The sequence below is a fragment of the Solanum stenotomum genome, chromosome 7 (assembly GCF_019186545.1).
Source record: "Solanum stenotomum isolate F172 chromosome 7, ASM1918654v1, whole genome shotgun sequence".
Lineage (NCBI taxonomy): Eukaryota > Viridiplantae > Streptophyta > Magnoliopsida > Solanales > Solanaceae > Solanum > Solanum stenotomum.
Window position 1 is genome coordinate 2,305,982 of NC_064288.1, and position 17,484 is coordinate 2,323,465.

The following is a 17,484-nucleotide window of genomic DNA, read 5'->3' on the forward strand; positions in this document are numbered from 1 at the left end:
GTTATTTAATGATATGTGACATCATAGTTTATTTCAAAGATGGACCTAAATCATGTTGTTATAAACACTCTGCGATGTCCATTTTGTTCTTCAAGGCATCACAATCTCTTTGTTGTCCCTTGAGATAAAAATGATAAAAGAGACAAGTTTATATTAAAGATACAATTATTAAGTAAATAAAGATGTACATTTTCAGCCACTCTCAATTATTGATCTGTTGAATCATTGGACTTTAGGCATATCGTTGATAAGGTTTTATATGATGTGGTAACACAATTTAAATGATATTAGAGTGGCATGTTGAAAGTATACCAAAGTAAATTAAAAAGTACTTTCTTTAAAAGTTTTAGCTTTTAAATAAGGTGTCATATAATTCATTGATATATATAACCAACTTACATTTTACTTTACAAAAGAGGCTTTCACTGACATATAAACTATCCGCTCCTTTTTCAATTCTTCTTCTATATAAATAATTAAATCTTTATGATTCAATCAATTTAAGTGTCTACACACCCTAAATTTACTTGACATAGAAAACAAAGAGCCAAATCTTAAACTCAATTGTTAGTTAGTACTCCTATCTCCTTGATTTTGGAGTGGATTCTTTCACTCTATTTTATTATATACGCTTATCATTCTTCTGTATATGAAAAAATAAAAAGAATCTATTCGAGAAACGCTTACCAACCCTTTACTGATATTCTTGTCCAGATGCTGCAGAGCATATTTGCACAAGGGGAAAAAAGCAAAATCATAATTATTCAGAGTGGATATATTTCTTTTCTACTTTAGTCTATTTAAATTTTGTGTTGTTTGGGGAATCTCTTATGAACTTCTTCTAGTTTATAGTTAAATATTTTAGGAAGGATCTTGGAAATAACTAAAGTTTGGCGTTTTACTTGCATGTGGAGGAATGACTTGAGCAAGTTGAAGACAAGTGCCAAAGTGCACTTGTCCATTAACACTGCATTTTGCTTCAAATTAAATATAGATAATTCTCATCCAACAACTTTTATCTATCTAAATAAATATATAACCTATAAAGTGACATTTTACATAATATTCCTTCTGCCCCTTACTCCATGTTATAAGAAAAAAATAGAGAGAAACTTAATATCGTTTGGTAAAGCATATAAAAATAACGTTTAATAAAATGTATTAGTAAGGTTTTCACATTAGTTATGCATAGATTATTTCTTATGGATTGTTTGATTTGGTATATTCAAAATAATATGCATGATATAAAAATGTTTATTTACAAACATATCCTTCTTAATTGTAGTGAAAAAGATGTAAAAATGCTTTTGAGGGTAATTAGATCTTTAACAATGTTAATGCATGTATTAAATCTCTTTGCATTATTAATACATAAAAATTCAGGATATTAATAATACACTCTTCAATACACAATAAAATGTATAACTAATGCAAACATTAGATACACATATTATCGTGAAAAAATATATCAAACAAAAGACTACTACTCCTAATACATTCATTATTTTTACTAATACACTTTACCAAACGGGCCATCAGAAATGCATAAATTGATTATACATATGAAGTTAATTAGAGAAGAAAATCTCATTTTTACTCTCAAAATTTCAATATCACTAATGCAATTTTTTTTTTTTTTACAGATTATAAAATCTTATTGAATTTTTAAGACTTTACTCAAAAATTTAATATTTTAAATTTCAACTTTAAAATCTACGAACAAACAAACGAGCCGCTCAAAGTCCCTCTCCGGCTATAGCATATATACTATACCGCGACAACAAGTGAGGAAACTTCCTCTTTTATGTTTTTTAGCATAACCATTTGCACTGCACCTTCTTCTTCTTTTCTTCCATGGACGACGATGAGTACTCGTCATCTACTACTGCTCTTGTATCTTGTTGCGATGATAATACTCCGCACTACGCATTCAGCGGTAAGCTCATGCTTACCTCTGTTCTCCTTTTCTTTTTCGTCTGTTTTCTCATTGTCTTCTTCCACCTTTACGCTAACCGATTCCTCCTCCGCCGTGCCCGCCACCACCACGACAGACGCCGTCGCTACCGCCACCAGATTCCGGCTTCACCAATTGCAGCTTCTTCTTCTTCTCGAGGGCTTGACCCTTCGCTGCTAAAATCACTCCCTGTTTTCGTTTACGACGCGGAATTTTACAATCCTCCAATCGAATGCCCTGTGTGCTTGGCGGAATTTGAAAATGGAGAAACGGGTCGGGTTTTGCCCAAATGTAATCATTGTTTTCACTGTGAATGTATTGATATGTGGTTTCAGTCTCATTGTAACTGCCCGATTTGCAGAGCCCCAATTACGCCATTGGTGAAACCGATTAAAGTAACGGAAAGTGAATTAGATGGAGAAGATGAAGTTGTTATAATGGTGGATGAATCTGTAATCGAAGAAGTACAGAACTGTGAATCGTCGCAGTTTGACGATGGAAGAAAATCTATTGGGATGATTGTTATTGCTGCGAGTTGATTACTTATATGGTCACTCAACTAATGAAAATTGGGCATGAAAATCGCTCTAATTTCCTTTTTGTTGATGGTGTTTTTATTGCATTCCAATTCCATTGTTAAAATATCACCTCAATATATAGTTATGTGACTTTAGTGTATAATTTTTATTAATTGAGTGATTGTTTGAACAATTGTTTAATACTCTTCGATGCTATTTACAATTGAAGATCAAAAGGTAACACGAAATATTTCCTCCATCCAATAATATTTGTTTATTATTGACTTTATATGCTTATTAAGAAATTATAAATAAAAATAGAATGATAATTTTATTATATCACCCTTTGAGTATAATAAATAAAATAATGAAATAACTAAAATTAATGATAAGGGTAAATTAGGAACTAAATGTAAAATTATTCATTGATTTCATAAAGTAGATAAGTATTTTTTAAAAATTTCAAAATAATATAGTAGACAACTATTATTGGACGGAGTGAGTAATAAGATCCAAACCAAAAGGAGAACAAGTTGGCATAAAAATATGTTATTTTCATGTATATTGGGTGAATCATTTTTGGCGATTAGTGGTATATCAAGTTACTTTAATTTGTAGAAAGGGGTGTGGATACACTATTCTTATCTAGGAAAAAATATTTGAATGAGTACTTTTTAATAAATAATTACTGATTTTAGCGATATTTTTTATTTATTACTATTTAAAGTAATATTATGATAAATCTGCAATATGTATTAAAAATGAATTATGTATGCAGTATATATGTATTATAACTGTTTTAAAATATATTTTGTTTGTTTGGTAAGAAATTAACACATTGTATTATAAGTGTATTAAAATGAGTGATAATGAAGTATACATCAATATAACTTGTATTATATGTGTTCTATAAATTATTCTCTGTAATATAAATTAAAATTGTATTAAAAGTGATCAAGTGAAAAAAAAAATGTTATTGCTATAAGTGGTAAATATTTTCTTAATATAGTATATTTATGTAAGTTTCCCTATCTTCTCTCTCCATTCTTATTTAGTTGTCACTATTTTAGGTTTCATGCTCCTTAAAAAAATAGGTAAGTTTACTATTATATCCTTATTTAGTGTTTTCTTGAAGTCAATTTTTCAATAAATGAACACGAATTAATTTATTTTGATTAATTAATTTGACCGATGATTATGAATCATTTACTTCATTTTTTATGTTGGTCAAATACATACTTTCAAAGTTAATAACTCCTAAGGGTAAAATAGGAAGAATTATTTCATTTATACATTAATTTTGTGAATCAACAAATATTAAAGAATATCTATTTTTAGTAAGGACGACATATAAATAGAAATAGAGTGAGTATATTATTTTATCCCATCCGTCTTAAGATACTTGTCGTCCTTATTTAAAACAAAAGAAATTATTCCAGTCCAAAAATCGAAATAGAGTTAAAAGACTACAATGCCCTTGTCATACATTTAGGCGCGACTTAGTGTAGCTTCGTCGCTTAAGCTTTTCCTCCAAAACTAAACCATTCCCTCCATGTATTGATTAATGAGTATTGACATAAATTATTGTGTTACAAAAAAAGTTTTACAACATATCATCATTATGTGTATGTTCTATTAACATTTTCCCTCCATAATTTCAGCTTCCATTATATTCTTAATCTACAACACAAATTAATTACTTGTGATCCAAATTTACTCATGTCTTTCAAATCCTTTGTTTTTTTTTGGTTGTAGTAAAAGAAAATGGAAGGAGAAAGTAGCAAAGGATCTTGTAATTACAATAATGTAAGCCAGGTACACCATGGTTGATTTGCTTGGGTTTAGCATTTAGCAACGATCGTAGTGACTAGTGTGCTAAATATTAGACGCACTTGTGTCAAATTCAAGTGTCTATTTGGTCACTAATTAAGTTTGAGTATCTATCTTTAAAAAGTGTGTCAAGTTTAAAGGGGTTATCTAGGTATTTGATATATTAGATAATGTTTTAGAATTTTGAATTAAACTATACATTTTTTTAATATTAGTAAATAAAATTTTCTATAACACAATCCAACCAATTGTATTGCAAATAAATGACCAACCTATTATAACTCAATTACTCCTAACTAGTATAAATATTATACTCCTTTATGTTTTTTAATTACGTAAAATTAACGTCTTTATGTTTTGTTTTTTTAGTATACTATATTATAAACAAAATCTATGAAAAAAATTTAGTTGTTTTGAAATATTATTATATACTATAAAATTGTATGAACAACAAAGTGCTTTAAAATATTATTATAATGTCACGACCCAGGGGTATCCTAGACGTAACATGGCGTACTTGACCCCGAAGGGGTCTCATACAAGCCCTTAGCAAAATCATAACATAAAGTCATAGAAATGATGTGGAAAATTTAAAACTTTTACAATCAAAGTCAACTTCTTTTTATAAACGAAAATAAGAGTCTAGACCTTGTCTCAATCACCATCTAGTACAATAGAGAATACAAATAGGGTCAAATGCCCTTTACATCAATAAAGTCTCAAACATAGAAAGTACAATGGAAGTTAAAATGGATCGGATAATGTCTTGTCCTCGAATCTTGATGACTCACCAAGCCTAGGAATAGTCAACCCAAGCTTCACTTGAAAGAAGAAGTACGTCTCAACGATCCATTAGCCTCACAAAGGCTAGACAACCCCAAACTCTTAGATATCCCAAACTTGGCTTGTAACCTTTCCACAATTCAAAAGGTGTCAATTTAGACTTTTTATGAGGCACACGATTCAACACATAACAAACAGTTAAAATAGCTTCACCCCAAAAATTTAAAGGTGCATGTGACTCAATAAGCATGGCATTAGTCAATTCAACCAAAGTTCTATTTTTCCTTTCCGTCACTCCATTAGATGAAGGAGAGTAAGGAGGAGTAGTTTCATGAATTATTCCCAATGATCTAACAAAAGANACAATAATGTAAGCCAGGTACACCATGGTTGATTTGCTTGGGTTTAGCATTTAGCAACGATCGTAGTGACTAGTGTGCTAAATATTAGACACACTTGTGTCAAGTTCAAGTGTCTATTGATCACTAATTAAGTTTGAGTATCTATCTTTAAAAAGTGTGTCAAGTTTAAAGGGGTTATCTAGGTATTTGATATATTAGATAATGTTTTAGAATTTTGAATTAAACTATACATTTTTTTAATATTAGTAAATAAAATTTTCTATAACACAATCCAACCAATTGTATTGCAAATAAATGACCAACCTATTATAACTCAATTACTCCTAACTAGTATAAATATTATACTCCTTTATGTTTTTTAATTACATAAAATTAACGTCTTTATGTTTTGTTTTTTTAGTATACTATATTATAAACAAAATCTATGAAAAAAATTTAGTTGTTTTGAAATATTATTATATACTATAAAATTGTATGAACAACAAAGTGCTTTAAAATATTATTATAATGTCACGACCCAGGGGTATCCCTAGACGTAACATGGCGTACTTGACCCCGAAGGGGTCTCATACAAGCCCTTAGCATAATCATAACATAAAGTCATAGAAATGATGCGGAAAATTTAAAACTTTTACAATCAAAGTCAACTTCTTTTTATAAACGAAAATAAGAGTCTAGGCCTTGTCTCAATCACCATCTAGTACAATAGAGAATACAAATAGGGTCAAATGCCCTTTACATCAATAAAGTCTCAAACATAGAAAGTACAATGGAAGCTAAAATGGATCGGATAATGTCTTGTCCTCGAATCTTGATGGCTCACCAAGCCTAGGAATAGTCAACCCAAGCTTCACTGGAAAGAAGAAGTACGTCTCAACGATCGGAAATGTAGAGAATATGGGTTAGCACAAATAATGTACTAAGTATGGAAGCCATGCACAAAAATCCTTAAAACATGCATACAAGGGATATTTAGTTGAAACCATGTCTTTATCAAGTTTAAAAGCCATTATGCACATTTATGAAGAAACATAAGTCAAACCAACATATAAGCAACCCAAAGCCATACTAATGCAATGTGAAGGTAAGATCCCATAACCCCATCAAAATGCTAAGTATCACAATTAGTCTACCAACTACATACATAGATCATCCACAACCAATATACATAAGTAAGGAGTTATTCATGTTCATAACTTGTGACAAGTAAAGTCAACCTTAACATCCATACATATCTTACATACATAATCCATAAGTCTTCATAAAATAAGAGAACCTCACCATAACCCCTCTTAAAGTTTACTTGTGCAATGCATAAGTGAAGTCCCATACCCCCACTCATATTAAGTAGTACCTCTTAAAAAGTCATAATTAAAGTCCATGTTCTTATCATAGTTCATATTCGTACACTACAACAAAATATATCTATAGCTACAAAATTTAAGCTATGAATTCAAAAATCGTAATTGTTACTTAGTAATAGCCACAATATTTCGAATTTCATAGCTAGCTATAAATTCGTAAAATTTCTCAGCCATAAAAATCAAATTGACGAAGCTAATTCTTCATTTTAGCTATAATTATTAATAATTGTGGCAATAATTACCTAAATGACTACAATTTTATTGCTACGGTAAAAGTTTGTAGTTGATCATATGTTTTTGCTACGCAATAAAAGTTATTGTAGCAATAGTAACCTTTTAGCCACAATAAATTATTTGAAACAAAATATTGTAGCAAAATAAAATATTTTGCTACAAGTTATAAAGAATTGTGACAATTGTTAAATGATATAGCCATAGATCTTTTCTATAGTAAAATTTTGTAGCTGATTATTAATTTTTGCCGCGGGTTAAAATTTTTTATAATAATAGTAACCTTTAAGTCATGATAACTTATTTGAAACAAAATGTTGTAGCTAAATATTTTTTTTTTTTTTTTGCTTCAAGTAATAAAAAGATGTGGCAATAATTAAATGATATAGCCACATATTTTTTTCTATAAAAAGATTTTGTAGCTAATTATTAACTTTAAGTCATGTGTTGAAATTTGTTGTAGCAATAGTAATATTTGAGCCATGATAAATTATTTGAAACAAACTATTGTAACTAAATATATATATGTTTATTTTTTTATTTATTTATTTTTTTTTTCTTTAAGTTTTTTAAAAAGTAGGCAATAGATAAATTATACAGCAAAAAATTATATAGTAAATTTTGTAGCTAATTACTAATTTATGCCATGAGTTAAAATTTATTATAGCAATAGTAATCTTTTAGCAACAATAAATTATTTTAAATAAAATATTATGGTTGAATAAATATTTTTACTTCAACTTATAAAAACATGTCAGAATAGTTGCCTAATAACTGTAATTATTTGACATGATGAAATGATATAGTCATAGATTTATTGTTGAAATAAAATTCATAGGTAATTATTTTTTAATCACGAATTAATTATTTTTATAGAAATAATAAACTTTTAGTCATATTAAATATTTTTTTCCAGACAATTAAAGTTATTATATAATATTAGTTTAGTCATATTAAATATTTTTTCCAGACAATTAAAGTTATTATATAATATTAGTACTAATATAATCACAGTAAATAAGTTGTAACAAATTTGTGTAGTAAGATGAATATTTATAGAATTATGTATGTATATGTGTTTTTGAGAGATTTCCATACACTTTGATAAATATACTTGCTTTCATAAATAATTTTTACATGGTATATCATAAAATCATATACTCATCAAAATAATATTTAAATTGAAGATAAATTCATAAAATAAGTATAAAAAGTAAATTAAAGAATAGTTTTTGTTATAAAATTACATAATATGAGATCATATAACTATTATATGCTTTATGTAATGTATCTCTTTTATCAAACAATATATTTATTAGTCTAAGTATATATATTTTGAAATTTTTTTTTTTATTTCATTATTTATTGGAATTGACATTTTAGATCCGAACAAATCGTTTCTTCTAAATTTAAAATTGTATCTTTTGCACTTGTAATGACCAACAATTGGATCTCTTAATTATTTAATGACAACTAGCCACTGACTTGAACCTATCATTATAAAAAAAAAAAAGTAGAGATACAACAATATTTATTTAGTGACATTTGAGATAAGTATCATAAAAACAACAACATTCGGCACACTGTGTCATAAAAATGATATTTGACATAAATATTGTTAAAACAATGATATTTAATACAAATGTTTAAAATATATTATAACATTTGCTTCAACTATCATATTATTATTCACTAATTATTGACTTTTACATTTAATATTAAAATCTATTTTTTAAAAAAATTATTTTATCACTCTTAGTATTTAAATCTAGAAATAATTTATAGATGCAAAATAACATAAATATTACTAGTAATTATATAGCATCTATCTATATATAATAGGAGAGGTAAAAAGTATCACATGTCAGCACCACAAAAATTCAAATATTATAAAACTAAAAAACTAATTTAAAAATCTTTTAAATCTGTAACTTAAATTAACCAAAAAGAAATTAAAAAAAAGTAACCTACTAAATAATAATATGTTTCTAAATAATTCAAAAATCGTTTGAATATAAATCTTAAATTAACTAAAAATAAATAAAAAAAGAGTGATGGACTAAATAAGTATATGTTTCCTTTTTTCCTAAATTTAAAAATTGGTTGTTTTTATTAATTTGGATTTTAAAATTTCCTCTTTTGAAATAAAATTTAAATATAAAAGGCAAATTTTTAATTAATAATAATAATTATTATTATTATTATTATTATTATTATTAATATTATTATTATTATTCTTATTATTATTATTCTTATTATTATTATTAGTCTTATTATTATTATTCTTATTATTGTTCTTATTATTGTTATTATTGTTATTATTGTTATTATTGTTATTATTGTTATTATTGTTATTATTGTTATTCTTGTTATTATTTTTATTATTGTTATTATTGTTATTATTGTTATTATTGTTATTGTTATTATTATTGTTATTATTATTATTGTTATTATTCTTGTTATTATTGTTGTTATTATTGTTATTATTGTTATTATTGTTATTATTGTTATTATTGTTATTATTGTTATTATTGTTATTGTTATTAGTGTTATTATTATTATTATTATTGTTATTATTATTATTATTATTATTGTTATTATTATTATTATTATTATTGTTATTATTATTATTATTATTGTTATTATTATAAAATACGATATCCATCACCATTCCGTCTATAATTCTCCATAAAATATGTTCCTGTAAATCTCTATTAAGAGGAACTGCCTTCAAAATCGTAACCAAAGTAATATCAGTAAAGAAGTTAAGAAAATCCATTTTTTTTAAGAAGAAAGATATTCTCTAGATAAGAAGTCTGGGAGGGAATTATCACTTCCCTTTTTATAATGAATTTCGAAATCAAAAAGGGCTAATTGTGTCTGCCACCTAGCAAATATTAATTTTGATGCATCATGTTTAAAATCTTTATCAAACATATATTTGACTGATTGAGCATTTGTTTTTATCACAAATTTCTGATTGTAAAGATCATCCTGAAATTTTAAAACACATTTAATGATAGTTAACATTTCATGAGCTACCGTTGCATATTTTTTCTAAGCATCGCTCCATTTTCCTGAATGAAATCAAATAAGGTATTCATTTTTATCATGCGGGTTAATCTGTTTTAATATTCCACCATAACCCATATTGGACGCATCTGTCTCAATGATCTTTGGCCAAGCAGGATTAGCAAGGGTTAAACAAGGTAAATATTGAACTCTTTCTTTAATAGTCTTTACAAGATCTGTGAGACTATTAGTCCAAGGCTTCTTATGATCCTTTTTTAGCATGTCATATAACGGAGCTAAATCTCGAGACAAATTTTTGTAGAAGGGGGAAATGTAATTTAAACTTCCCAGAAATTGTTGCAATTGCGTCCTATCTGTAATAATATCAGGGAAATTTTGATGCGAATTCAATAGATCGCTGAATAGGAGTCATTTTACCTTGACAAATCAAATGACCCAAAAATATAACTTCTGTTTGAAAAAGACTCATTTTAGGTTAAGATATGACCAAACCATTTTGAATAACTATTTTCTTAAAAAGGTCTAGATGCTTAATATGCATTTCAAGAGTCTTTGAGTATACCAAAATATCATCAATATAAACTATGATGAAATCCAAATAAGGATTAAAAATATCATTCATAATCTTTTGAAATTCCGAGGGAGCATTTTTTAAACCAAAGGGCATTACATTCCATTCGTATTGTCCAAATGGAACATTAAATGTCGTTCTATAAGAATGGTCTTTAAATATTTGGATTTGCCAATATCCAAATTTTAAATCAAATTTTGAAAAGATATTAGCATCATATAATCTTGATAATAAATCCCTTTTGTTTGGAATAGGATATCTAATACATTTTAAAAATTTATTTAAAGGTTTATAATTTATAACTAACCTGGGAACACCTCGTTCTTTTTCTGCTGCGTTATTAACATAAAAAGCAGTACACGACCATGGTGATTTGGAAGGCTTTATCAAACCTTTTGGTAATAAATTATCAATTTCCCTTTTGCAGAATTCAACCAATTCGGTATTCATCTGACAAGGACGTGATTTGGTAGGGATATTTTCCTCAGAGAAATCATCTTCATATGGAAGAGTTACAATATGCTTTTTCCGATTCCAAAAGGCACTAGGATGATCAACACAAATATCAATGGCCATTTTTTCATAAATGAGTTTAATCTTTTCCTGTACTTTAGCAGATTTTAAAGTTTCGAATATATTCATACTAAAAATCTCAAGTTATAAATAATCAACAAGCTTTTGTTTCATTTCAATTAGAGCATTATTATCTCTAGAAATAGGCTCGGTGATAAAAGTATAACTAATATCTTGATTTTTATAAGTAGCAGAAAATCCTTTAGCATTTATATTAGTAAAAGGATAAATTGCATTTATAAAAGGAGTTCCTAGAATAATAGGAGGGTATAACTGATTTTTTACTAAGAAAAAGAAGTGAGGAATACAAACTTTATTCTGGCAAATACGAGTATTAGATAATTTATACTTTATATCTAAAGCATGACCAGATGCAGATTTAACCATATGAGTTGTTTTTTCAAAATATTTAGTAGGTACTAGACCTTCTTGAATGCAACTCACATCAGCGCACGCACTATCAATCATAGCAATGTTAGTTATAGAAAAAGTATTATCAATTAATATAGTACATTTAACATACCATTTATGAGCTGTAACAATTTGCATCATTCCTAAAAACATATTTTGTTTCGGATCAATATTCACAAGTGTTGGCAAGAGTATTTTCTTCACTAGTAGAACCATCAACCTTATTTTTTTCCTTTGCTATTAGCAGACTCAATCTGAGTAAGATAGTGATCACAAATAATATGATTTTGTTTAAGAAATTTAATTTCTTCCTTCAAATGTTCAATTTCTTCTTTTAAATCATCAAAAGAGGTATCGCGAATAATCATGGTTTGTTTAGAAGAGAGTCTATTATGAACTTCAGACAAGGAGTAAGGAGCGGAATAATTAAACTCATCTTTAACCTTTTTATCATTAGGAATATTAGATGAAGAGCTAGTTTTACCAGCAGCCAATTGAATGATCTTTTCACGAAGAGTATTATTGGTAACTTCTTTTAGAAGTTCTATCACATTGTCTGCAGTGATAGTGTACATATTCATGTCTTCGAACTGAGATTGTAGCTTGTAGAATTCATCATGTTCGCAGAGTGACCTATCACCATGACATTTGCAAGCATCATTCGAATCTTGTTGAACCTTACTAGATGACTTAGGTTGCTCATCCTCTGTTGCATAACTTGCTTCAGAATCATCATAATCTGATTCGGAACCAGAAGTATATAAAAAACTATAAATCTTCTCTTGAATATCATCATCAAGTTCTAGAGTCTTAAGCTTTTCTAGCTTACAATTTGGAGCTATAGCCCAAATTTTCCACATTTTTAACACTTAATCTTATCAAGATTTCACCTTGACCTATTCCTAGTAAATCTATGAGATTTATGATGAGCCCTACGCTCATCTCTTTCTTCTCTAATCCTTCTTCTAGATCTTCTTTTCTTATGATGAGATCTATGAGATTCTGATTTAGAAGTTTCTCGGTTGGTGCTTTTTGAAGCATCCGGTAAACCGAATTGAGTATAAAAATCTCCTGATTGAGACTTTTCTCTAAGCTTATCCATTTTAAGCTGTCTTGAGAGCTTTAACTCATTGCACAAATTTATGCCTTCTTGCGTACAAGCCCCAATAAGTTTTCCATAAGTAAAATCATTATAGGGAATAATTCCTTGTGGATTTCTAAGAGTCTTCTTTACTCTTTCTGCAAATAAAGAAGGTAAGCCATCAATAAATTTGGCTTTCCAGAATTCTAAACCATTTTCGGGAAGTTCCATTACCCGACTTAAATAAGTGTCTTTATACCATCTAAACTCACCTAAATGTCTACATCTAAGACCATTTAGTAGAGATCTAATGGTTTCATATTGATTGATAAATCTACCACTAAAATGTTCAAGAATAGTCAAAATAATAATAATAATAATAATAATAATAAATTATTATTATTATTATTATTATTATTATTATTATTATTATTATTATAACGATCTATCTAGATATAATTATAGAGGTAAAAAGTTCCACATGTCAGCACCACAAAAATTCAAAAAATTTAAAACTAAAAAATTAATTTAAAATTCTTTTAAATCTGTAACTTAAATTAACCAAAAAGAAATAAAAAAGTAACCAACAATAATTATTAAAATAATAACTAGAGAATACACATTTTATCAAAATAATAAGTACTAAAAATAATGATAAACTTTATAATAGTCATAAAAGGAATTTACCCATTAATTATTATATTAGAATACTAAAAAAACTGGTAAGTTCCTCGACATCTAATCGTTGAAAAATATATAAACTATTATTTTCTTCTATGAAAAGTTACAAATCAGAATAAATAATTTCAATATAATATAACAAGTATTTAATTCACTATTTATATTTAATTAGTTTTATTGATTAATAAAAAAATTATATATATTATTTTTATGTGTTGAATTGTGTTTACATGTTTGTATTGTTATTACATTATTTAATATCCACTGTAGTTTTAATTATTTTTAATTATAATTTTACACGAATTTAAGACTTTAAAAAATATTTTGAACTTTTTGAATTTGAAGAAAACATATTTAAAATGAATCAACATGTCATTTAATCTTATGATATTTAATATTTTATGTGGAAAGTTAGAATTGATAAATTGTTAACATGGAGAAAAATTTAATTCATTAATACATCATAAAAATAATAAAGGGAAAATATGTAAGAATATTTGAACTATTTGATGTTTTATGAAATAAATATAATCATAAATTTAATTTTTTCACGCAACCTGCAAGTACGTATACTAGTATAAGTTATAACTAATGAATTTAGGACTAAAAATGTGGTTAAAATTATTTGTTTAAATCTCCCCTCCCAAATCTCCCTCCCAAAATTTCCCAAAAACACTGCCCTATCCCCTATCTCAAAATCAGAATACTCCCCCTTTTTCAATTCTCCCTCTCGCCCAAAACCCCTCAACAATAGTTGCATAAATGTGTTCTCCTCTCGCTTAACTCTGTCTTTTTCCTTCTCTTCATCTACTACACATTGAAATAATATCGGGAAAGTAATTTTTGTTTGAATCTGAATTATTTCTTCTTTCTATGTTTGTATGTTTTCTTTACCCAAAGGTATGAAAAGTATTTCAGTTTAATAGTTTATGTTCCTTTACATTTCAAGAATCTTTAATTTTATAGCTATTTGACATATATAAGAATGAATGAATCTTTTTCCTACAGATTTTATTATTAGGTATTGATTATTTTGATGCCATAGTAGTTAACATTAATGGGGAGAGGGATACCTAGACCTGTAGAGAAAGGGGTGTTAGGGCAAAATACAAGTGCATCCCTAAGTGGGTTATTGAATACAACACAAAGTCCAATATATTATCAATATGAGGATGAATTTAAGGACCCTTTAGAGTTTATATAAGAGATCAGCCCCGAGGTTGAGAAATATGATATTTGTAAAAAATTTCGACCTAATAGTTGGAAACCTCCTTTGCATTGGATTTGAATTCCTTAACATTTCCTAAGAAAAACACAAGCTATTCATCAGTTAATTGCATGATCTTAAATAAAGGAGTCATCATATATGCATAAAAAAATTGTTCTACCTGAAAAAAGAATGCTCGTAAGTATTCACATCAATATGTTTTATATACGAAGTGATTGTTTAGTTAACACAATGTTGTAGATTAACTCTTGATTTTCAAGGAGAAACTCTAAAATGATAAGTGTTCCATGAACTTGTTTAATTATAGTGTGATATTTACTTTGCTAAAGTGATAGTGCCATCTAAGTTGCACGGACTCTTCACTTTCGATGTCGCACCCATGTTGGATTCTCCAAAAATACACTATTTTTGGAGAATCCGACACACACGGCCATTTACAATTTTGAAGAGTCCGAGCAACATACAGTGCCCTTAAATTGTTTAATTAAAGAATGCATGACAAAATTCAAATGGTACACATGAATTATAATTTAGAACAAAGTTGAAAGAATTTAGAAGACTCAAAATTTAAGTCTTACAAGAATGATATTGTCTTTATGGGCAGCAACACTGTTATGCTTATATATTACAGTTCAAGTAAACATATTATAGAGACATCTCTCTATAGACACAACATGTGGCATTGGAGGTTCTGATCAATTTGTAAGAACTACTACCCCTTTTCATGTTTATAACTTTATAGTTAGTCGCTTGCAATTATGATGATCACTATTTCTAAATTGTTTATTAGAGAAACATTGCTACTAACTACAATCTCTAAGGTTATGAAATTTTAGATTACAAGATACTGATTAGTGTAGATGTTGGAAACAACGAACTAGTCCATATGTCATTGATAACTTTCTACACTCTCGATCATCCTTTCAAGTGTTAATAACTTTCTTTAATTTCAAATTCCTTACCTCTTATTTTTGTTTTGTTTCCTGAATATCCTGTTTATTCTTCTCAATATCCATCTTGTGCCTAGAGCCAAGTTCTTTTGTTCATCACTGCAGAACCTTTCCTCTGTCTCCCATCTTTACATTACTTATAAACTAAAAAAAACATCGTCCACTATGTGACTACTTCTATGGATGGTCAGTTGCTTAGAATTGTTTAACATTAAAAATTTATTGAAAGAGAGTTACAATGTGAAAAGAAAGTTGTGTTTTATTTTCTTATCAGTTATTATACTTCAAACTCATTGATGGCAATATATACTCTTTTCTTATTCATAAAACTAGCAAGATTTTACACTGCATATTTCAGGTCTAGATACTTTTAATATGTAACTATACATACTAAATTAGAATTCTGGTAGTTATTCTCCTCTTGGCAGAGTGTACTTTTGGTACGTTAGGTTTTGAAAATTTACGATGTAACGGAAGCTTTGTACAGTTGATATGCAGGCACATAATTGGTTCAGCCTACCGAAAGGACAATATTTAGATCATTCTACATGAAATTCTGATGATGGTTGATAACAGCACCTTGCTATACACCTAAGTATCTTTGAGTTCCCTAACTAGGTGGGATTTTTCAGGCTTTGCCACAAAGTATAGAGTTATCGAACCAGGTTCTGTTTATGAGGTTCTGATTCCTCTCTTTCGCACTTCTGCATCATAGACACATCGATCTAGGACTGTAGAGACAATTTCAATATTTTTGGACTAAGGTTGGGGCCATTCCCTATTGACACGATATAGACATAGATCAGCCACAAGTTTGAGAGTTTTCTGTGGGATTGACTGAACCAAACCCTCTTTTTGAAGGCTAGCTCTTTTTGTGTATTATAGTTAAATGAACTATTCAGACATGATGCTTTGATCTGCCATCACTCTTTGAAAGATACTTATGCACATTTCAAAGGCTAGCCATGGTGTTCAGTGTTTCTTGAACACCTTGTCACTCAATTTTGTCTCCAAAATTTTTCTGTTGCCACATAATGAATACATCCAAATTTTTCTTTCACTTCCATCTTCTTTCTTGGCTATGCTTTCTTTGCACCCTTATTTTACTTGGATTGATGCACTTAAGTCGAGTGTCTTTTGGAAACAAACTTTTTACCGTCATGAGGTATGATAAAGTCTGCATATACTTTTCTCTCCAGACCCCACTTAGTGGGATTTCACTAGGTATCTTTTATCTATCATGAGGAAAAAATATTTAAAAGCTCCTCCTTGTATTGAATTTTTTATATTAACAAATAATTTAGTTTTTTAAATGAATACTTTATTGTATCATTTTCTTATTTGTTTTTTTGATGTTATTGTATGGAGGAGTGACGAAATCAAAATTGATGGGGACATGAATTATTATTTTTTTCTCTTGTGTACATTGATAAAGTTGAGTAAAATGATGTTTCACTATTTTGAATGATATTGTTAAACCTTTATTAAATTTTTTCTCTAATTTATTGCATTTATGGCACAATTTAAGATATTCTACTACAATTGTCTTTACATTGCATGTCAAAAATGAATTCTCCAAAAATGTTTGTGGCAACATTTTCAATTAGTAAGTAATTCCCACACAAATAATAACATTTTCATTTCCATAGCAAATGAAGAAAATGTCTAGCTACAATTTATATCTTGTGACAAAAAATTTGTAATTTTAGCCATGAAATTCAGAATTTGTTGCTCAACATATATTCTTATAATTGCCACGTGTCAAGAACATGGCTAAAAACAATTCATTTTTGTAGCAAATGTAGAATTATTTTTAGCTAAAGTACTGTATATTTCATGGCTGAGTATGGATTCTTAGCTATAGTATGAAAATATTTGTGGCAAATACTTTAATTCATCGCTATAAATTTTTAA

The 17,484-nt window shown here is 27.9% G+C and overlaps 2 protein-coding genes across 2 annotated transcripts in view; one reads left to right on the forward strand and one right to left on the reverse strand.

Annotated features, from left to right (window-relative positions):
• The window catches only part of LOC125871041 (piezo-type mechanosensitive ion channel homolog), a 320,324-nt gene that overhangs the window by 44,574 nt on the left and 258,266 nt on the right, over nt 1-17,484 (reverse strand). The window lies entirely within an intron of this gene.
• On the forward strand, nt 1,738-2,738 carry LOC125871079 (RING-H2 finger protein ATL2-like). Its single transcript, XM_049551670.1, has one exon. It carries the CDS (start codon nt 1,855-1,857, stop codon nt 2,491-2,493), a length of 639 nt encoding a protein of 212 aa, XP_049407627.1. The 5' UTR covers nt 1,738-1,854; the 3' UTR covers nt 2,494-2,738.